The following is a 22,942-nucleotide window of genomic DNA, read 5'->3' as shown; positions in this document are numbered from 1 at the left end:
TGACAATGAGAAGCATACTGCCGAAAGATGGTGACCCATTTTGTGGCATCCCTTGGGTACATGTCATTTGTAAATGTGTGGGATTTATGATGCTGTCTACTTTCAATTTATTCTGTGTCTTGATATCCAAGTTCATTTAAGTGACCACATGCTGGAAAGTACATAAATCTGGAAAGCAAAAAAAAGTTGATCTAAACAAAAAGCTGTAAGGGAAAATAGACAGTAGATTTGGAAGATATAAATAATATAAAACTAGGATAAATGGTATATGAAGTGAAATTGCTCGCCATATGAAAACCCTTCACAACCGTAAGAAGTTTCTCATAATTAATGCCTAGACAACAGCTTTTTAACACATCTCTGTTGTCCCAAAGAAAGTAAATGTTAATAATTTAGCTAGGTTCCTAAACTCTCCACCAAATTAGAAACTTCTACCTAGCCATGTAAAATTAGCAGTTTTGATCTGGGGGAAAGAGAAAAATGCAGAAATCATTGAACTAAAATATTTGAGTTCTTCCAAATTACCTCCTTGCTTCCTTTCTTCTCTCTCATTAAGAAATGTAAACATGATAAGGTTTGCAAAATAAATGTAGCTCACTTTATTACTTATCTATCACTATGTGGGATGAGATGATTGTATTAATAACCTTAAATGATAAAGCTCCATTGAAAATGGTCTTTACTTAAAGTCACATTGCATTAAATGGGGGCCTTGAAAATAATGATTTAGGTCTTAAATCTCTTGAGAGACATGGCAGACTTTTTTTTTTTTAAGTACAGAAAAAAAATTGCTGCAAACATGAAATCCTGTATCAGGTTAATTATTTGCCAAATCATGTCTTAATGAGTGGATGGTATAATTACAAGGGTTTGAAAGTCACAGAGAGAAATCTGTAAAGTGAACTAATCACGTTCATCTGACAAATGATTCAGGATGGGAGAATGTTTGACTCTAAATGTAGAATTTAATGATCTGCGAGGTCCCAAAGTCCAAAGAAACTAATGAACTAGCATGGCTATTAGTCTTCATATGCCATGGTGCTTGTCCTATTATGTGGGATGTTTTGAACAATTGTTAACTCACTGCTTTTTGAGATGAAATGTAGAAAAACTTCAGCTAACCAGTACCCCAGAGTCCTACAATTGACTTTGAAAGGAAAACAAAATATGACAGATAAATCTGCCTCCCCAATTAAAGGAACAGATCGGAACTTCAACGGTTTCTAGAATGTTCCATGCCTCCTGTACCCTCCCAACCCGGTCTCCGCATGCACATCTCTGTGGACCGAGGACAGATCTTCCTGGCTCAGCCATCAGGGAAGCTGTTCCACACACTCTGCTTTGAAATGAGAATGTACTTATTATTATAGAAAGACAAGGTAGAATTATGGTAAAACTGAAGTTTAATTAGGAAATTTGATTAGCCATCATTCATCTCTTTCTCTCTCCCACTCTCTTCCACTGCTCCGTCACTCTGTCTGTGTCCCAGACACTTTTATCAGTGGAAAATTTGGGGATAGAGTCACTACTTTGAGGGACATCATTCCTCACATTTGGATTGAACATGCTCCTTATCAAATATCGTCAAGGTCTCATTCTCACCACATACTGTGTTTTTATCTTCTAGATTATTCAGGACAGAATATTCAAGCACATATCACGTAACAGTTTAATATGGAACAAACATCCTGGAGGATTGTTCGTACTACCACAGTATTCATCTTATCTGGGAGACTTTCCTTACTACTATGCTAATTTAGGTAAGTGAGTTCCTTCCAGGTTGCTGCCCCTTGTTTACCCTCCAGATGTTGTCCAGACTCCAAGTCCCTTGATTTCTCCATCCTGTAGCAGGGTCTTCCTACCAGCCTACATTGGACATGGCTTTCTAGAGCCCTATCCTTAAATGGTGTATCAGGATCAAGAATTAGAAATCCAGCAGAGCATTGCAAAATGAAAAAACTCCTTTCTTGTCTAAGCAGCTGGACTTCACATAGAGTAGACTCATTCCTTTTTGAGAAACAGGCTCCCCAAACTACAGATCATTTCGAACATGATGATGGGTTTGCTATAATTTTACATCTCCTCATATATAAGATGGAACCAGGAGAGCTCTCCCTAATTTCTTTTTTCTTTTTTTTTTCTGCAATCTCAACTTCTCTCTCTCCTACCAAAGAAAATTCAAATTAATAAAGGGGAAGGAGAAAGATTTAAGAATGGATGACAAGAGACAACTCTGTTCACACATTTAACGTTTATTGTGCTCGTCTTAATGTACTCCGTTAATGCAATGCTAGGTGGTAGAAACAAAAAGTCAGATGAGATACAATCTCTGCTCTCAAGCAGCTTTTCATCTAATCATAATGGGGAAAGAGAATGGACAGAGGGAGAAAGCTCTCCAAAAGGCTGTTGTTACTGCCATAGGCCCTCTGTACGTGGAGACTCACTTGTGCTAGCGTTAGTGACATTTTAGACCTTATCCCTCATTCACAGTTCCGAGTTGGAGAAACTCTGGGATAGTAAAGCATTTTTCAAGTCAATGTGGCAAAAAGACTCTAGATTTTCCACCCTGTGCCGATATTCTCCATAACAATCTCACCTCTTTTTTTTTTTTTTTTTTTTGAGTCGTGCGTGTTTAATTTGAAACTGCTAAAAAGAAACTTAAAAGAAGTGGTGGCCCGAAATACCAACCAGTGACAAAGAACCCTTTAAGCCAAACCAAACATATTATGGGGACTGTATTAAAATCAGTGAATGGCCCACACAGGGTAATGTATTTAGAATTTGGTAATTTTCAGAATAAGGCCAGAGTCAGTAAAAAATGTCTACATATTTCTTCCTACAGAGCAGTGAGATCTCCATGTGGAGGGAGCACGTTAGAAGTGTGTACATGATGCTTCCTAAACTAGTACAGGAAAATGTAGACACGGTGACTTGTCCTCACCAGGAGAAAGGAAACCCCTCCACCCTATTTCTTCTTCTTCTTTGGCAGAGTTTTGAGAAAGCAGAGAAGTCAGCTTCTTTCTAACATGCAATTAAAGTACCAATCGGATGATCTAATTTGCTCTACAAAACACTCGCAGAATCCTTGAGTAGACGTTGTCTGATTCCTACCTTTATTCTATCAACATCAAAGCTTAACTCGAATGTCACTGCATACTCTTGTTTGCATTGAAGCTACCAGAACACAAAATTACTGGGTCCGAACTACTGAAGTTTTAGAAAGTTTTTAAATGTGTCTCCAGTTTCTTAGTGAGTTCTTCCAGAAAACTTCCTTTGGGGGGAGAAGCCATCTCGCTGCTTTCTCTTCCATGGCTCCTGCTCGTTTTACATATTTATCTAAACCTTTCCACCCAGGGCTTCAGAGCACGCAGCGGCGGAGGTCTGGGTCACGTACTTCTTCCCTCAGCTTATGTCAGCACCACACAGAAAGAGCTTCTCGAGAGTGTAGAGGCTTCTGCTCCAAAATGATGATGATGGGGCTGAGGGATAGCCGCGAACACATATTGAGCACTTACTGTTTGCTGGGCCCTGTTCTCACTGCTGTGTCTGCGTTCACTCCTTTCATTCTGTTCTCCTAACAGCCCTATAGGTTTGATGCTCTGACTCTCAGCCCCATTTCATGGCTGTGGAGACACCGAGGGGAAGATCCCACCACCAGTGGGCGGTAGCACAGGGACTCAAACCTAGACAGTGATGCTCTGGATGCTGTTCTTTGAATCTTTACCACCTGCTGGTCATTATTGGAAATAGTATTAATTGGGCCAAAAAGACAAATAAAAAAAACAAACCCTTAACTCCATCATGAAGAATAATAGCTATTCAAATACCCAGGGAGAGAGCACATTTCCTTAAATCCACGTTACGATGTCAGTGGCTGGAGTAGACTTCTGGGAGTAGAGGGTGGTGAGTGGTGGGCTGTGTGTTCGGACTTGGGTTCCCTAAAAAGCCGCAGGGAGGTCAAAGGCACATCCCCAGGGAAGAAAGAGGTTATCCAAGGAAGAGCGTACAGGTGGACGTGCAGCTGTAAGTTATCAAGGTCTCAGGCAGCAGTTACCTGGCAGCTTTTCACCTTGTTTTTGTTCTGTCAGGACAGAAGAGGAGAAAGAAAAACACGCGAGGAGGGAACATCAGCTTCAGGGCAAGGCAATGGAGTGAGGAGGAATGATTTTCTAAGTGTTGTTTCCCAGTGTTTCATTGGGCTTCTCTGGCGTTTCTATTTCAGGTTTAAAACCCCCCCCCAAATTCACTGCAGTCATCCATGCGGTGACCCCCCTGGTCTCGCAGTCCCAGCCAGTGTTGAAGCTTCTCGTGGCTGCAGCCAGATCACAGTACTGTGCCCAGGTGAGTGGGGGGCCAGCCGCCACTCCTGCCGCCTGCAGACCCCGCTCTTACCTCCTCCATGCTCTGCTCCCTGGGGCTCATCCAGCGATGCCCTGCTACTCCCTCTCACTTGTCATGCTTGTTACTCCTCCCTTTCATCCAATGAGCTAAAGGTTCTCGGAAGTGAAATTTAGCACTGGTAAGGGATGGGTTACAAAGAGATGTTTCGCTGGGGTAAAGTTAAAATATATATAACCAACACATTCTTGAAAGAACGCGTAAGGACGTTATTTTGTTTTTAAATGTCAAAGTGTTAAGGTAACCTCAGACGTGCCATGGGAGGACCCAGAAGACGGAAGTTTTTAACGGAAGAAACAGACTTGCTGGTGTCAGGAGGTGTCCACTTTTCTTTCATAGCCCCCGTAGCTTCATTATAAAATTGGGAGCAGAAGATTCTATGATAACAGAATTTTCCAAATCAGTGTCACTCCCATACTCTTTCCACAGTGGCATTTCGGATTTGTAAATTAGGTTGTACAAGAAGGCTTACAAACCTGTAAAGAATTAAATCATGTTGAAGTATGCCTTTCTGAACTGAACACACTTACTGGGAAAAATAAAGTCACATAAAATCAGCAACCATTCTAGAGAGTCCAAATCATGAGCTCACCCTACTAGTTCCATCTTGGATTCTCTTCTCTCTCCCATAGTTGCTGGAGTAGCACTGCTTCCTAGCCAGTGTTCTAGAGCTCGCTACCCATTTTTATTTAATTTGGTCGGTGTTGGTTGCTCATCAAACGATATCAGAATTTAAGAAACCACTGTATCAAGATTCAGCAACCCTGAAATTTACTTCTTTTCTTCCCAGCTTTCTCCTGCCCCCTTGATGTAGTTTTTTTCAGGGTGCTCTTTTTGTCCTCTCTCTCTCTAGTTGTTGAGGTGACTGGGTTCTGGAGATTGTGTGGGAGGGGGGCTCTCTTTAAAATTCAAGTTTGATATCTGCCTCTCTGCCTTGCTTAGGCCTCTTTCTGTGTCTAAGAAGAAGCTGGGTGGAGGCCTCACTCAAGCCAGCCTTACCAAGCCGTCTCATGCCCCCCTGTCCCTTTCAGATCATAGTTCTATGGAATTGTGACAAGCCCCTACCAGCCAAACACCGCTGGCCTGCCACGGCTGTGCCTGTCATCGTGATCGAAGGAGAAAGCAAGGTAGGACGGGAAAGGGCCCTGAGCGTGGAACCGCCATGGAGTGTTTGTTTCTCCCTGCGGCACTGTGGGTGTTGGCTGTAGACAGCTTCTTCCTGCCCCGCCCCCTCCCCGGGGAGCTTCTGGCTCTGGACTCTTTTTCTCTAAAATTATCCCTGTCACTGAAAATCCTCAGCTTTGACAGCTCTCGGTTCTTGAATTGGGGATTCGTGGGTCCTAACACCATCTCTTTAGGAGATTTGTGGCCCTGCGTATCCTTTCCTCCTCTGACCGTCGGTTTCCTCCTCGTCTACAAAATGGAAGTAATAACACATATTCCTAGGGTTGCTACTAGGATACAGTGAATTCAGGGCCTGGCAATAGTGATCCTTGTATAAACGATGAGGATCAAGACAAAGCTGCTGGTGGTGGCCAAGCATGAGGTTTGCTTGGCTGGTTCATCTGGATCAGTTGTGTCTTTCAGAAAGTGGCTCGTCCTCACATTTCTCTTCACAAGGACATCTGCACTTTAATTCCGTTTGGGTGTCTCCATCAGAGACTCACGTGTGCTGCCTAGCTGGCCCCTTGCTTCCATTCTCCAATTCATTTTGCCTAGACCTGAATGATCTTCTAATCATCTCTCGGCCTTAAGGGACTCTATTTGCTAATGCTCAAAATCAACATTTGAGGCCATGTGTAATCTGGCCTTGGCCAGCCTTGCCAGTCTTCTTCTCTCTCATTGATTCCCCCACCCAGACCCTGTCCTCTCACCAAATTTGATCATTCACAGTTCTCTAAGTTGCACTGTATCCCCTCCTGCCTCTAATCCTTGCCGTTCCCTTTTGCTGTAAGTCTCAATGCTTTATCTCTGTTATCAGAATTTCCATGCATTCTTTAAGCCCCTGTTCCCATGCTACCTCCTCTTTGGAATTTCTTCTGCTCTTGGCAGCCAGGGCTGAGTTCTTTTTTCTCTAGCTTCTGCTCGTTGCTTTCTTGTAGATCATATCCATTGTGAAGAAATTAGTTGCTACTAAATGGAACAGATTGGTGAAGCATGTCATCTAAGAGATATCCTTTGTTAGTCCCCAAGAAGGCAGGTCTTGAGAGATTGTCTCACACTAAGTAAAACATCTTTGAGCCAGGATAAAAAATATCAATTAGGTCAAACCATTTGAAAATCATCATTTGGCTTGCTAAAAGTAGCAGTTTCATGTAGTTCGACATGATGCAGTGAGAATTACAACTGTCACGTGGGCAAGATGATCAATGCATTATACATTCATTTCCAATGTATGACCACCTGCTCTGTGCTGGGCACCATGTAGTATGTTGGAACACGGTGCGCGATATGATGGATAAAGTCCCAGCATTCGCCGGACTGGAGTCAAGCAACATGGTTATCTAAGAGCTGCTTCATAAGCATTTAATGGGTAAAGGTGGGAATTAGAAAATCACCTGCCTCTCGGCATGGGTCTTACTTACCCTTATGAAATCCATCTCACCATAGATGTGGTTTCACGAAAGGAATGGCATACGATCCCATACGTCTGTCTCCCCAGTGCCAATGCCTGAGGTCCCAAACAGTGCTCAGATGGATGCTGTCAACTTTGGACTTGGGAATTCATTGTTTTTTGTGCTTCCGTGGGTGACTAGCTCTCCTTCTGGTAGATAAGTCTTCCTTTGAATATGTCAGGATATCAAACAGGATCCAGTCAGACTGGGTGCCATTCTGACTTCTATGGTTAGTATTGCATTTTTACACACAGATTCACTGACTGATTTTTTATTTTCACTCTGTGAGTAGTCCCAGTTTCTTCATGTACAAGATGGTGGCTCGATAAGCTGTAGCTTATAAGATATTTCACATTCTCCCAGCATATCAATCGCTTCTCGGCCTTTTGGCTGAGATCAAGTGTTGTACGTTCTCCCAGCCATATCTGTGTCTGGACTTCTGGCCGTTTGTTAAGTCCTAGCCTCTACCTTGGCCACTGATTCCAGTGGGCCGTTCCTTTTCCCTCACTCTCACTGCCCTGGGATTGCACCACCTAGTAAAGCATTAATTAAGTGTCACTTCAGGCTCTGTATTCTGGGGAACCTTGGCCAAGACTCGGGCCCATTTTGAGGATTCAATGAGATAGTGCATTACAGGGGCTTAGCCTTGGGCCTATGATGCACCCAGGGTCCACTAAAGGTCAGCTACTCTTCTGGGTGGCATTGCAACATTACAGTTTGTCTTATGGGCTCTAAAGCGAGTTATTTAAGTCTCTGTGCCTCAATTTCTCCTTCAGTAAATGGAAGCAATCATAATACCTAAAACGGGGTTGCTAAAAGATCAAGTGGTACAATACTAGACGTGTAAATGCACTCGGAAGTGTGGATACGCATGGTGGGTGCTTGATAAATGTTAACTCTTACTGTGCTTTGTATAATTACTTAGGGATATTCCTTATCTTCCCCATTAGACAATAAACTTGAGTCTTGGTCATTTCCTACCCATGTTTGCTAATTCGAGAAGGGGTTGGGCTGGTATATGGTAGCTAAATATTTCTTAATGTGAACTAATAAGCAAAACCCATTTCACTTAGGATTGACTTTCTAAGTACTCCAGTTCCTTTCATGTTAAACCATTCAACTTTTGGAATGTGGCCGAGGCAAGGTATTTGGAAGAGAGCGTCTAGTTTCTACACTAGAATTTGAAGTGGCTGGACGATGGGCTCATAACTTCCGTTGATGAAGCAGGTTCAGAAAAAGGAAATGGATCCTTTTATAAAACCAGTGGTTGGGAACGTAATGGGAAGGAGGTCATAGGTCCTGCTCATTCCCCATTGTACGTTTCCATATCTAGCCTTGAGTTTAGAGTTGATGTGTTTGCTGTTTTGGCTACAACATTATATTTTGAATTTATAGGCCTTGTCTGTGCAGCTCTCCCCTATAGACTTAACAAGGGAAAGGTCAGGGCATCACTAAGCTGGCAGCTAATGGTTTCTGTGTTAGTCGGTGGACATGTAAACAGTATCAGGAGAATTGCTTCAGGCTGATATTTCTGAGCACCGTGTATATGGGGTTGCTGATCGCTTTGTATTTTATTTTATTTTGAAAGCCTGAGAAAGAAAAAGAAAACTTGACCCATTTGACAGATGTGTAGGAGCAGACCCTGGAGCCATTTACGCTGTAGATACATCCCTTGAGCTCCCAGAGATGGAAAATAGTGGGCACTTCCCATCCTTTAATGTTCAGCAGCCCTCCAGTAGCTTCATGGGCGTGGAAACCGAATCTCATAGATCACCTGGCTTCTTGTTGTAAATACAAGCTTGAGCTTATCGGCAATGGGGGTCCTCAGATTTGTGGGTGTCATAACTGTTGATATGACTTCCAGAGGAAGGTGGTGAAGATGAGGTTGCCTGATGTGCCCCCAATTCACTTTTGAGGTCCTTCTCGAACCTGAGACAGGTGTCACATAGTGGCTGAGGTGCTCTACAGAATCTCACCGTGGGGGATGAAATGCTGGCAGGTCCGTCCTGAGCAAGACACCTAATCTTTCTATGCCTTCGCTTTCTCAGACGTAAAATGGGGTTATTACAAAGGAGAAATGCGATGCTATTACAATGTTAGTTATTCTTATTTTTTTTAAAGATTTTATTTATTTATCTGACAGAGAGAGAGATAGTGAGAGCAGGAACACAAGCAGGGGGAGTGGGAGAGGGAGAAGCAGGCTTCCCGCCGAGCAGGAAGCCCGATGTGGGACTCGATCCCAGGACCCTGGGATCATGACCTGAGCCGAAGGCAGATGCTTAACGACTGAGCCACCCAGGCGCCCCTGTTAGTTATTCTTATTCTCATGGTTAGTTATTCTGCAGTACATTCACCACACAGGTTTAAGGTATGACTGTCACAGAGAAGTCTCTCTAGTCTTTTGTTTTTTAAAGATTTATTTATTTATTTGAGAGAGAGAGAGGGAGAGCATGAGCCGGGGGAGGGGCAGAGGGAGAGAGAGAGAGAATCTAAAGGCAATTCCTCACTGAGTGCAGAGCCCAAAGTGGGGCTCAATCTCAAGACCCTGAGGTCACGACCTGAGCAGAAACCAAGAGTCGGATGCTTAACCGACTGCACCACCCAGGCTCCCCGGAGTCTCTCTAGTCTTAATTTTCCAGCTGGTCCTCTCATGCCCAAAGCCCTCACCCCAGACACACCTGTACACACCTCACCGTGCCTTATCCTGGAGCTGCCCAAACTTTATTCATATACTGCCTTCACAGTTTGCCTAAATCCATGGACCACGTCGGCTACTTTTAATTTAATGTTTGTCTCTAAATCAGCTTACTTTTCATTTCAGTGAGATGATTTTTAAATAACTTGACTACTACCTGTTATTGCTGTAGCTACTGATACATGTGTGTATATTTTTTTTCTAATCTATGCTAACATCCGTAAAGAGGAGCATTTTTAGATGTTTTTCTATGTACCTCCTAAAATGCCGTGGCCTTCCAGTGGGGTGTGCCCCACACTTGGAATCATAGCTCCATCTGCCTAGTCTCTCCAGACCTCAGTGTTCTGGTTCTCTCCTCTGTGCCTTCACATCCGCTCAGCCCTGTTTCTGCCTCACTTCTGTTTATACCTGGTGAATTTCTATCCATCAAGTCCTACTTCCGTGTCATTTCTTCTACGAGGCCTTCATCTGCCCTTCCGAGTGGCTGGTTGCAGGCTGGGACAGATCGTCTGCATCTTGATGTCTCTGCAGACTGTGAAGTCCTCCGAGACAAGAGAATATGTCTTACTTACCTTTGTGTACTCCCTTTGAATAGCAAGGTGTCTGTACACAGTAGGCGCCCAACAACTGTAGAACAAATGACTACACTGATGGGAAATGGAAGTCTTCAATGTTGAGGGGTGACATGATGGCAGAACATTCTTTTTGAAGGTGAGGATGGGGGAATTTTCCCGAAAACAGATCTCTAAGTTTACTTCTCCTTTCCTTAATTCCTTCCCTCCTGCCTGCTTTCCACCCACTCCCAGGTTATGAGCAGCCGTTTCCTGCCCTATGACAACATTGTCACAGATGCCGTGCTCAGCCTCGATGAGGACACTGTGCTTTCAACCACAGAGGTAAGCGCCCCCACCTGAGGAGTGGGCGGGGGGCTCTTCAGGCAGTTGCCCCAGACCCCAAGGTGCCGGCGCTTCTTTTTCCTGGGCCATGGCCAACCTGAAAACCTTTTTCAAAACTTCCTGCAGAGTCCGTTATAATCAACCCAGTTCCTGTGAGCACCTTGCCACCACCTGGCGCCCAGAAAAGGGCATTTTCCGCTTTGTTTTCTCTGCTAATTGGCTTCTTATTTGCATGGCTGTGCCTCACCTCTTCCCTCCTGCCTGCCCTCCTTTCCTATTTAAACAGCACAGCTACGGGCAGGTGTGCGGAACCCAGAAGAGTAGGGGGAACACCTGCTTAGCATCATCTTGAGACCACACGGTGCAGAGCAAACGGCCCATCCTTCCCCAGTGATCCGAATGCCTGTGTGGGTGTGTGTTGCCTTTGTTGGAGAACACTATTCTGGGTTCTGAAGGCAGCCTCTCTGTCTCGGTTTTAAGTGCTCATTTTCTTTCACCCACACAAGAGCAAACGGTTTCACTTTAAGACTGAGACGGGAGATCCTTGCTATTTCAGATGTTCAGGTATTTGTGCCAAAAATAAGATTGCACAAAGAACGTGTGAGGAGGAGAGAGAGGAGGAGAGATAGATATGATAGAAAACCAATTTTTACAACTTGAATGAGTATTGATCTCAGAAACCTTACTTTAAACCATCGAGGGGACCAAAGACAGTCCTATAAAAATGTCGTATATTGGAAATGCATTATTAATGGTAGCTGCTAAAAAGCCTGGAGTCTGAGCTACTTATACCTTTCCCTTTCTTTTTCCCCTCTTATTCATAATCATTTTCTTTTCAATTTAAACATCGACACTTACCAGCATGCACTTTCCTGGACGCCAGTCCAATTCTAATGGTCTGCCGTCCATGTAGCCGGCACTGGGTGTTAACCTAGGCTAACAGTCCCACTGTCTCCTTCTTGAAATTCCACGGATGCTTCCAATTTCCATCAGATGGAGTTGAACAGACATTATGTGCAGCCTGAACAACCCCAGGACAAAATGCCCTGGGCCTCACCTTCGTAAAAGGCTTTCTCTGCAGCCCCGGCTCTACAAATAGTCGGTGAATGAATGATTGAAGGGATGCATGCTGAGGGGATCAAAGTGTGAATGCACAGCTGACTGTGTCCTGTGCAAGTCAGCAGGAGAAAGGGGTTCGGGGGGCGGGGGGGAAGATAGGTTTAATGTTCCAAGGGAACGGCAGCTATGGACCACGGGGTATGGGACACTGCGGCTTGCACAGTTCTGCTGCCTCCTTCGAGGGAAGCTGGCATCCGAGGAGCACGTTCACTCCCCAAGAATCTATCGAGGGATCTCTTTGCTCTGCTCTCCGTGCCAGGTACTGGGATTACACAGTTCCTGCCGATGGCCCCCCGAGTCCTGGCAGCAAAGAGAATTCAAGTCAGGTGATTCCAGCGAAGGGATTTCGGATGACTTAGGTGGGTGGGGTTGAAGACGCTGAGGTACCTGGAGAGCGGCAAGAACAAGCGGCAGCTCCCCCCGCCTCCCCCAGGTCTGAAGGAAATAGTGTTTCAGAGTCTCTGAGAGATGGAACTGGGGAGAGGACCTGCCCGACGGGAGCTACGATCATGGGGGGTTGTGGCAACTGCCCGAAACTCTGCTGCCAAACCTAGAAGGGAGCCAGGGAGAAATACTCCGACCTCTTGCTCTCTGTCCCGCCTCTGTTTTCCTGCGGGCGACTCCCACTGACCTAACCCAGTCAGCCACTGGCCTGTCAGGAAGACAGGGCTGTGCCTTCCAAAGCGGACCTCCGACGGCAAACACAGGGAGAACAGCGCCTTGCAGGAACGTGTGGTCAACACAGGGATGGCATATATTTAAATCCTTATCCCTTGACCTCAGGTAGCCATGCAGTTTACGTCTTCCCCTGGGCAATCAGTCCCACTCTAGAGTTGTTTTTTTCCCTGTCCCACAGTCACATCTCTTCCGGCTTCTGTGGTGTTTCCACGGGACTGGTGAATTTCTTTTCAAAGACGAGCAATTCCAGCCGCTCGGTAGGTGCTGGGAGGAACGTGTGACCTCTATGAAGTAATTAGAAGTCAGTGTGGATGGAAAGTGATATGTAAATTTAAGAGGCCGGTGGTCCGGTTTACTTTTTTATTGTTACGTTAGTCACCATACAATACATCATTAGTTTTTGATGTAGTGTTCCATGATTCATTGTTTGTGCATAACACCCAGTGCTCCATGCAGTACGTGCCCTCCTTAATACCCATCACCAGGCTAACCCATCCCCCCACCCCCCTTCCCTCTAGAACTGTGAATTGTGCAAGACTGTTGAATCACAGATCTGTACCTCTGAAACAAATAATGCAATATATGTTAAGAAAAAAAAAGAAGAAGATAGCAGGAGGGGAGGAATGAAGCGGGGGGGGGAAATCGGAGGGGGAGATGAACCGGTAGTCTGGTTTACTTTTGCCTGCTGATCATGGAGTGATGGCATCACCTAAGATGGTCAAGGATGAAGGGCTTCTCTTTTTTTAAGTGAATAGATGGTAGTTCATTTTAGTTCCTCTCTAAGGAGTCTCCGCCTGTTTAAATGCCTCTCTGTAGTATTAAGGATAGATTTTTAAACAACATTCTGCAAAGGGTATTAGATTTAGTTGGTTTACAGTTATTTACATTTATCTGGGTTGCTGCAAATTCTCAAAAGAAAAGATGTTGGTTTTTAAGCTGACCTTTGCCTCCTTTGATGTGTTAATGATCTTCGGGAAAGCGGAACTATCACAAGAATCATAGTTTTATCTGAATTTACTTTTTGAGTTTCTTTGAAATGACTTGAAACAGCTTTGAGATAGTAAGAAATTCATGTGATGAGAAAACCCCATCGGGTTCTGTAGGCGTTGCCAGGGTGTGTGTTTCCTTTTCAAAGAATCATGGAAAAGCCCAAAGAGCGCTGACAGCCGGGCTGATTGACGACGGGCTGCATGAGATACCGTCCCATCAGTTGACACCAGTGACGGCGTGCCGGTTATCACAACCCGATTTCCATCTTCTGGCAAATACTGTCCACTCCCCTGCTGCTGGCTTTGAGATGCCCTGTACCCCAACAGGCTTTCTTAATGTATTTTCCAACACCCTGCTTTTTTTCTGGATGTTTCCATTTGGGTGGGGGGACAAGCTATATGCTTAAGGCTCTCTTATCTTGAGTTAGGGGGCCAAACTAGATTTTCCTAAAAATTTGACTATATGGCTGTTCACAAAAACAGTGACTTCTAGACCCAAAGGATTCAGAGATAAAAGGACCCTCACAGATCCCTCAGGCCAGTGTTCCGGAAGGATGGTGTGTGCCCCTTAGTTTTGCATGGTTCATGGCAAGCATATTTCAGCAATTATATTTACTGTTTGTTAGAAAACAATATAGCCAGCAACCAGACCTAGGGTTTTGCTGACAGGTTTACCTAGGATGCGGCTAATGGGGGGGTGGGGGACCAAGGATGGGCAATTTAAAGAACAACAGTAAAGAAGTGATTGTATGGTGTGGGAATGTGGCAAAAAGGGGATGACATTGTACATGTGAAAGCTTGGGGACTAGGCTGAATTGATCTAGGCTGAATTGCTTTGTTCTTTTAATTGAGGTAACATTCACAACATCTTAAAATGAATAATTGAGTGGCATTTACTGTATTCATGATGCTGGGCAATCATTAATTCTGTCTTATTCAAAAACATTTTCATCACCAGAAAAGGAGTCCCCATCAGTCACTCCCTAGCTTTTAGAACCGCACATCTGTTTTTTGCCTCTGTGGATTCGCTTCTTCTGGGCAGTTCATACAATATGTGGCCTTTTGTGGGTGGCTTCTTTCACTCAGCACACTATTTGCAAGTCTCATCCATATTCTAAGTATTCATTACTTCTTAGAGCTGAATAATATTCTGTTGTATGGATATACCGTGGTTGGTTTATATATTCATCAGTTGATAGAACCTGGGTTGTTTTCACTGTTGGCTGTTGCACATAGTTATTGCTTCTTGACCTCTGGGAGGTAGGAACTGGACTCGACACCATCACTCCGTTCCCAGCCACCATCACAGTGCCGCAACTAGAAATATTTGTAGAATAAATGAAATTTCCATTTGTATTGCTAATGGAGGAGAGATGAGAAAGTTTGTAGGCTGAATGTGTAACCTGTACAAGAGTTGAATTGTTCTCAGTACTGTAGCAAGAGAGCTAAAAAGGAGGCTGTGGTAACAGTACATGACAAATTTGAAACCAGATGGCCGGATTAAATCTTGACTCTGCCACTTACTGCACCTCCATATACCTTAGCTTCCCTCTCTGTAAATTGAGACTATAAAATTACCTACTTCACGGGGTTATATTGTGAGGATTATGTGAGTTAAAACGTGTTTAGTACTCTAACCAAAGCATTACATGATTATGAGCATTATATGATTGTTTGCTGTTACTGTTTTAATTTTTTTTTTTTTTACTTTCTGTGTACTTCTTTATCATTCATCAACCATAGCAAGTAAGAAATTTGCTCACACATTTGAAAACAGACTATTTGCTAATTATAAATGTCGGTTTTTAGCAGGTTGAGAAGTACCTGCTTTGGGTTATCATAAGCACTGGACAGTCATTTACCTGCATTTTATTTAAAATAATCATGTGTAGGGGTGCCTGGGTGGCTCAGTCTGTTAAGCGTCTGCCTTCGGCTCAGGTCATGATCCCAGAGTCCTGGGATCGAGAACCGCATCGGGCTCCCTGCTCCGCGGGAAGCCTGTTTTCTACCTCTCTCCCCGCGGCTCCCCCTGCTTGTGCCCTCTCGCTTGCTGTCTCTCGCAAATAAATAAATAAAATCTTTTTAAAAAAAATAAACAAATAAAATAATCATGTGGCTTCACTTGGCGTCTTCCCTACTTACTCTTAGTGATTTTTCATTGTGGATGCTTTTTCTAGATTTCCTTTTTACTGAGCATCTTCAAACCTGAGACGCCTGACTTACATTTCTCTATGATACCTGCTCTGAATTCCTGTTAGAACTTGTGTCGTTTTTAAACTTCTTTTCTCTTGCTCTTAAGAGGATGCTTTTATTTTAGTCACTTTGGCTTTGCTGGATGCTAGTCATGATGCATGCTGTATATTCATACTCTGGATGTGCATGGGAAATCTCTCGTTTACAAAACAGACCCATGTGTGCCTCGCATGAATCAGTGGTCACGTGCACCGAGGAAGGAGGAGGGGGAGACAGCAGTTGCTTTTCTGACTTGTGTTTTTGCTTGAACAAACTGGATTCTAAAGGACATATCAGCAGTTTCTTTTCTTCTTTCATTTCTGCACTAATCTGAAGTTTCTTCAACAGAAAACATTAAAATGTGCATAATTACGGGGCAAAATGTCAAGCAGTCAGTTTAATTTGCTGATGAATACATGGAATTAATGTTTCGCAACAGTCCTGGGATTTCGCATCATGAATTAGCAGGGGGAAGGTAATGTTTTGTTGACATTTGTTAACACTGTTGATTGCTTGTTTGGCTTGTGTTCTGCCTGCAGGTGGATTTTGCCTTCACGGTGTGGCAGAGCTTCCCCGAGAGGATTGTGGGGTACCCGGCGCGCAGCCATTTCTGGGATAACTCTAAGGAGCGGTGGGGGTACACATCCAAGTGGACAAACGACTACTCCATGGTGTTGACAGGAGCTGCTATTTACCACAAGTGAGGAATTTAGAAATCCTGCCTGTCGATTATGTAACTCCTTCTATCGTAGCTTCTGGCTGTTGCATAAAGAGGAACTTGGGCCAAATCTCGTGAGCAATATTAACAAAAATGAGTTTGCATCTCTGTTTAAGTTCTGTTGGTGTGGCCAGCCTGTGTCTTTGAAACCAATAAAACCCCCTGGCTTACTACTGCATTTCCAGAAATAATGGTAGAGAAACAGATCAGGTTGTCTGGAGTTGGGAGGACATACTGAGTAACATTTAGAATAACAGCAACAAAAGTACATACTTAATTGTGCACCCCCAGACATTCTAAGTGCTTGGGATTTACCAAAGAGTTAAAAAAAAAAAAATTCTTGCCTAAGTAGGTTTTCTATTCCAACAAGGGGAAGACATGATATTCGTAATAATTCTATAATAGGTTAAGGGGGTGAGTTATATAGCAAAAAGGCAAAGTCGAGCAGATCAAGGATCATGAATGGTGAAGGTAGAGGGGAGGTTCAAGGGTTGCCAGTGATTCTCATTGAACAGGTGAGATCAGAGCAGAGACTTGAAAGAAAGAGGGGAAATCATCTAAGATTTTTGTAAGAAGAGTACTCTAGCATAGGGAACAGCTGAGCCAGAATGTTAGATAAATGCTCTGAACCAGAATGTTGGAGGATTATCAGGAAGACCAATGTGCTGAGAGTAGACTGAGTGGAAAGCAAGAGAGAGAGGTCATGGGGGGCCCAGATGCAGGACCTTGCTGCCCATCATGAGGACTTCACTCTTCTTTGAGTGACATGGGAGCCAGTGCAGGGCTTTGAGCAGAGTGGAGACATCTTTTTTATATTTTAGGGCACCCACTCTGGGTGCTGTGTTGAGAGCAGACTATATGGGGGCCAGGGTAGATGCAGGGAGACCTATTAGGAGGTGATTGACATCTAGGCAAAAGATGATGGAGCCTGGGAGCCAGAAGTGGTAAGTAGTGATCAGATTGTGGGCATATTTTGAAGATGCTCTAACATGATGTCTTGACAGATTGGTTATAGAGTTTGATGGTTAAGCTTTTTTGACCTAAGGATCTGGAAGGATAGAGAGGCCATCAAGAGATGGGGAAAGCCGTATGGATGGATTTAGGTTTTAGGGAAAATACAGAGTTCAGTCTTGGGCATGTTAAGACATCCAAAAGGATATGTTGGAATAACAGCAGGGATGGAGATATACATTTGGCAGTTGTTTGAATATATTTGGTCTTTAAAGCCAGGGAACTTGGGTAAGACTGCCAAATTAGTGAGTTTAGATGGTTAACATTACTGAGTCAGTCATTTTCATCCATTCTTCTGCCTAGTCTTTTTTAGTAAAGGGTAGAAAATCTTGCTATCTCCGGGATAGAGTTGGAAGTGCCTAAACAATAAGCATTTAGGTGAGCTGAATCTTGATCTTAAGACCCTACCGCTTAAAAGTTCATTGTTCCCCTTTCCTCCCTACCACCAACACGCAATGAATCTGATTCATTCAAGTTATTTTTTCTATAAGTATATGCTATTATGTCCCTCTTAAAAAAAGAGTAGAGTGAGAAATAATTCAACTTAATCATGGGTCTTCCATAATGACTGACCACCAGATTAATTAGGGTTTTGCTCTAACAGTGTCAAAATAATATGGTTTATAGAACACAAAAATGGAATAGTATATTGTTGGACTCAGAGTTATAGGATAGTATTGAATACAGTTCTGATTCAGCCAGTAATTAAAATTGTAAAGCAGTTTGTAAGGATATACAGATTACGTGTAAGTAACTTCTCTTACCATCCGAGTATTCAGTTTCTAACCAACCACCCTGATATTAAAGTCAGGCTGGCCAAGCAATATCTGCATCTGTGTGTATCTCTTGTACCTTCTTTCCTTGTCTGTAAAGCAAGGATAATAATAGTACCTATATCATAGGTTCCTTATGAGGATTATATGGAGCATTCCTTGTAAAGCACTTTAGAACATTATCTGGCATATAGTAAGTACCGTATAAGCGATGGCTGTCGTCATCGTCATCCATGATGTGTTTAGGGATTCAGACAATAAGTATAGGTTTCCTGTCAAAGAAGACCACCTGTGATTATATAATGATGGCCACCTCGGAAACCTGTCTGGCTTTTACAGATATTATCACTACCTGTACACCCATTACCTGCCAGCCAGCCTGAAGAACATGGTGGACCAACTGGCCAACTGTGAGGACATCCTCATGAATTTCCTGGTGTCTGCTGTGACAAAATTGCCTCCAATCAAAGTCACCCAGAAGAAGCAGTATAAAGAGACAATGATGGGGCAGGTAAGAGTAGAACTCTCCTTCCCTGCTTTGCTCGCTGGTGGTTCAGCCTGGGGTAAATGACTCACAGTTCCTCTAGGAAGGATAATGAGGAAATGTTTTAAAAATATCTAAAAGCCCCAAGGGAGTATATGGTTGGCACATGGATGATTGGGAAGACGTAAGTCAAGGGTATCTTTCTCTCGAGAATGTAAAAGCTCTCATATAACCTACAAAGTGGTGTGAGAAACATCAACCTTCTCCAGAGTTAAAGACCTACAAAGAATTTATGTAAGTTTATTGTAGGTGCTTTATTTAGTGAATAGCTAATAATATTGTCCTCAACACAGCCCTCTGGTGATTGCTCTTGAATTGGGTGAGCATCTTGGTGACAGACTAGGAATCACAAGCCTTGATTCTCACCTGGAACTGGCACATAGAAGCTATACACAAGTCAGTAACCTCCTGAAACTCAGTTGGCTCATCTCTAAAATGGAAACGGTAAAAATCGACCTCACAGGGTTGAGATAACATGTATGAAAACTTTTATGAAAGTAAAATATTGTTGAGTCACATAAGTTTAGAACTAAAGATACTTGCAAGGAAATCTAATCCAACTTTCTCTTTTTATAAGTAAGAAAACGAGGACTTGGAGAATTTAAACATATTGCCACAAGTCACCTAGTATTAGAGGCAGAAGTGGGAGTTGAATCCCCTGCTCTGTTCCTTCCACTGCTCTTTATTTTATACCTCCGGCTATTGTATCGGGCTGGTCTGGATATGCCGAGGCTCATTCACCTTTATTCAACTTGGACAGAGCCCAGTACTATATGGAAGAAATCAAAAACCTGTAGACCATTTAGATCCACCCAAGTTAAATCCTGGAGAATCCAACAGCATTTGAGTCAACCTGGAAAGATGTACTTGAGGGTTGCATCAGGTTGGTTGTTGAGGTTTTCCATGTACCTTGTTCCAATCATTATTGAAAATCATATACAGACCTAGCTTTTGCAAAGGAAAACTCAACCAGACCTCATGTTAACACAATTGATGGATTTTCATTCACTAAATTTAGTAAGAGCAAAAATCTTGCAGGATCTTAACTTTATAGAATTTCATAATTCAGTATTTACAAATGTGTACTGATTATCAGGCACTGGTCTGGATACTGGTTATGATAGAGCTGCTGTCCTTAGTGAGCAATGAGTCTAGTGGAAAATTTTATTTCCCTCTAACTACTAAAAGAACAGGAAAGAGGATTTGCAAGAATTTTTCATCTTTAAGGCTAATAGACTATTCCAATTCAAGCAAGATGTATTGAGTGGCTACTGTGTGCCCAGGCATTTTTATCTATGTCCATTTAAGGACATAATATTCCTTTAATATTGTTTGCTCAGAGAGTTCTATGAAATTCCCTGAGGTTATACACTCATTAGGAGTGGAACTCTGATAACACATGGTTCCTTAGGAGTTTGTTTTATATTCTTTTTTTTTTTTAAGATTTTATTTATTTGCCAGAGAGAGAGAGCACAAGCAGAGGGAGTGGCGGGCAGAGGGAGAGGGAGAAGCAGACTCACTGCTGAGCAGGGAGCCCGATGTGGGGCTTGATCCCAGGACCCTGGGATCATGACCTGAGCCGAAGGCAGACACTTAACCGACTGAGCCACCCAGGCGCCCCTTGTTTTATATTCTTTGCATAGATTTGCCTAATTCTACCAAACCAATATTTCAAGTGATTTTACACATATTTTGGGACAAATCTGAATTTAGCCTTAGATATAACTCGATGTGTCCAGTTAGATATGTACTGTATGTGCCCCCTGCCTTCCTATCATGCACATGAGTTTATTGAATGAATGATCGGTAAAAGGATATCATGTGCTAATAAGATTATGTTTTGATTACAAAGGAAATCTATCTATTCTTAAATGTTGGTTGACCCAAAATAAATGTTAAAATCTACAGGCAAAAATGATACTTGGATGATTCTGAATTCTTTTTTTTTTTCCATTTGTAAGAGAATAAAAATAAGCTTAAGCTCTTGACACTAGTTCGTTTGCATATATGTGCACTTGCCTGGGGGTAGGGAGCCTGGCCCCATACCAGTTTAGAAACAAAATGAGGTCCCTTTGAGACCCTGTGCTCTGATCTGAACTCATCTGGTTAGCTTAGTTAGAAACTTTCTCTGGCTTTCCAAGTAGAGTTCTCTTAGTATAAGTGGTAAAGGATGGAACCTGAGCTCTGCCCCTTTCTAGCCTTGAACAAGTAAGTGTAGCTTCCTTGAACCTGCTTCCTCATCTGTGCAGTGGGGATGGTATTACCCGACTGGGTAGGTTACTTGACCAGGTTGTTGTGATGAGACTCAAATGAGCTTCATGGAAACACTTTACAAGTAGTGTTTTGTTTGTTATTCTGCTGCTCAGAGGTAACTTGACATTTGTATTTACCTTCAGTGGTTCCCTTCAAGCACGTTGACATTTGTGCTTTTTAAGTGACTCTGAGTGATTCTCACAGTAAAATGTACCTTCCTGCGAAAGCATTTTCCAATAGTGCATGAGAATAAAAACACACTGAACACACACGCATGCGTATATACATCATTGTATGGTTGCCTATTGATAAATGAGTGGGGGGTTCCCCCAAAATCGGGTAGTTCCCTTTTTCTTTGTTTCATAAAAATGTGGTTTGAACGACATGATGCTTATTTAAATGTCAGCACTTAAATCATTTAAAGCTTTCTTTTAATTCAGTGTCCTCTACATGATCTAAAAATATTTAACCAGCCTTAAGGCAAACACCGAGAGCTAAAGAGATGGTAGCCATCTTTTCTGCTTACCCAGAATCAACCAAGTAAACCAGAAGGTTTTAGAAAGCTGTCTTTGAAACCATAAACACATTGTGAGTCATAGTATTTGTTCACATGTACAAGGAGAAGTTTTATGTTTACTGACCATAGTAGTTGCTCAACCGGTAAATCATTCCCAGACCAGAGAATCAGTCAATGTGGAGCTTTGTTTGTATGTTTTTAACGTCAAGGAATGTAGCATATCTTGGGAAAACCTTCTGGCAAGGCTGAAACCCAGGACTGGTGCTTGCGTCTTCCCCAGCATAGGGGAGGTTCGGTGGCCCGTCGAGATCCCAAGCTCTGCCGCTTGCCCTCGAACCTGACTTTGGTTTTCTGCAGCATCCCCGTTGTACCTTGCACCTCGCTCATTGTCTTCCTGGTTTGTCTCCCTTTCCCCAGACTTCTCGGGCTTCCCGCTGGGCTGACCCTGACCACTTTGCCCAGCGACAGAGCTGCATGAATACGTTTGCCAGCTGGTTTGGCTACATGCCGCTGATCCACTCGCAGATGAGGCTCGACCCTGTCCTCTTTAAAGACCAGGTCTCTATTCTGAGGAAGAAATACCGAGACATTGAGCGACTTTGAGGAATCCAGCCAAGTGGGGGAGGGGAAGCGAGAAGGGACGGGGTCAAGCTGCTCTCTCTTCCCAGTGCAGATCTGCTCAGCAGCGGAGCCAGATTGTGCCAAGTATCCAAATAATCTTAGATGAACAGAATGACAAAAAAAAAACAAAAAAGAAAAAAAGGAAAAAAAAATAAAAAGGCCAATGAAAACTCGCCTCCCGGCTCCTGGGACTGCACAGGACTGCTCCAAACTCACCTCACTGGCTTCTATGTCCCAAGACTAGGTTGTGTACAGTTTAATTATGGAACATTAAATAATTATTTTTGAAATGATTGCTATGCAGGTTTAAACTTTTTTAATGATCAAAACTATTAAAAACCAGAGTTCTTTCTTTAATCAAAATTGTGTTGGTCGTGAATATTTCAAAGCTGCTACTCTTCTTCCCACAAGTATCATTGCCATTGGTCATGCAGGGTTTCCTGTGGTTACAAATGTTCAGACTTCATGGAAGACACAAGAAGTCACTCCACCCAGTGTCAAGAAATAACCAAGCATAAGTTAAGACAAGTTCATTATTCCACTTTGCCAGTGCAAATTGTTTTCCACTTTGAATTTGCAGATCCACTTGAACTTCTGTCTCTAATACGTTGCTGCATGAGAGAAAGTATTATGACCTCCAGGTAGACAGTTGTAACAGAAAACTTTATGTCTGAGATATAGAGGTATGATCATCTTTTGCATTGGGGGGGGGTTAGGACCCAGAAAACACTAGTATAATTAAGAATGTTCAGCTTACACAAGGAACCATCCAGACAATCCACCAGCATATTAGTGAGATGGAAATATTGACCCACAACAGTAACCCAAGGCTCTTCAGGGATGTGGGCTACATTATGCATTGAACCTTTGACACAGGGCTGCT

The 22,942-nt window shown here is 43.1% G+C and overlaps 1 protein-coding gene across 1 annotated transcript in view; it reads left to right on the top strand.

Annotated features, from left to right (window-relative positions):
• EXT1 (exostosin glycosyltransferase 1) overlaps nt 1-22,422 on the top strand; it is a 281,189-nt gene extending 258,767 nt beyond the window's left edge. The window contains exons 5-11 of the mRNA XM_027608895.2: nt 1,628-1,760; nt 4,223-4,341; nt 5,430-5,525; nt 10,515-10,604; nt 16,162-16,322; nt 18,464-18,635; nt 21,856-22,422. Coding sequence (XP_027464696.1) covers nt 1,628-1,760; nt 4,223-4,341; nt 5,430-5,525; nt 10,515-10,604; nt 16,162-16,322; nt 18,464-18,635; nt 21,856-22,041 — 957 coding nt within the window. The 3' untranslated portion in view covers nt 22,042-22,422. The remainder of the gene's footprint in view (nt 1-1,627; nt 1,761-4,222; nt 4,342-5,429; nt 5,526-10,514; nt 10,605-16,161; nt 16,323-18,463; nt 18,636-21,855) is intronic.
• The last annotated feature ends 520 nt before the right edge of the window (nt 22,423-22,942 follow it).

Source organism: Zalophus californianus, chromosome 4 (assembly GCF_009762305.2).
Source record: "Zalophus californianus isolate mZalCal1 chromosome 4, mZalCal1.pri.v2, whole genome shotgun sequence".
In the NCBI taxonomy this organism is placed as follows: Eukaryota; Metazoa; Chordata; class Mammalia; order Carnivora; family Otariidae; genus Zalophus; species Zalophus californianus.
The sequence above is the reverse complement of the archived record's forward strand: the minus strand, read 5'-3'. Positions and strand labels throughout refer to the sequence as shown.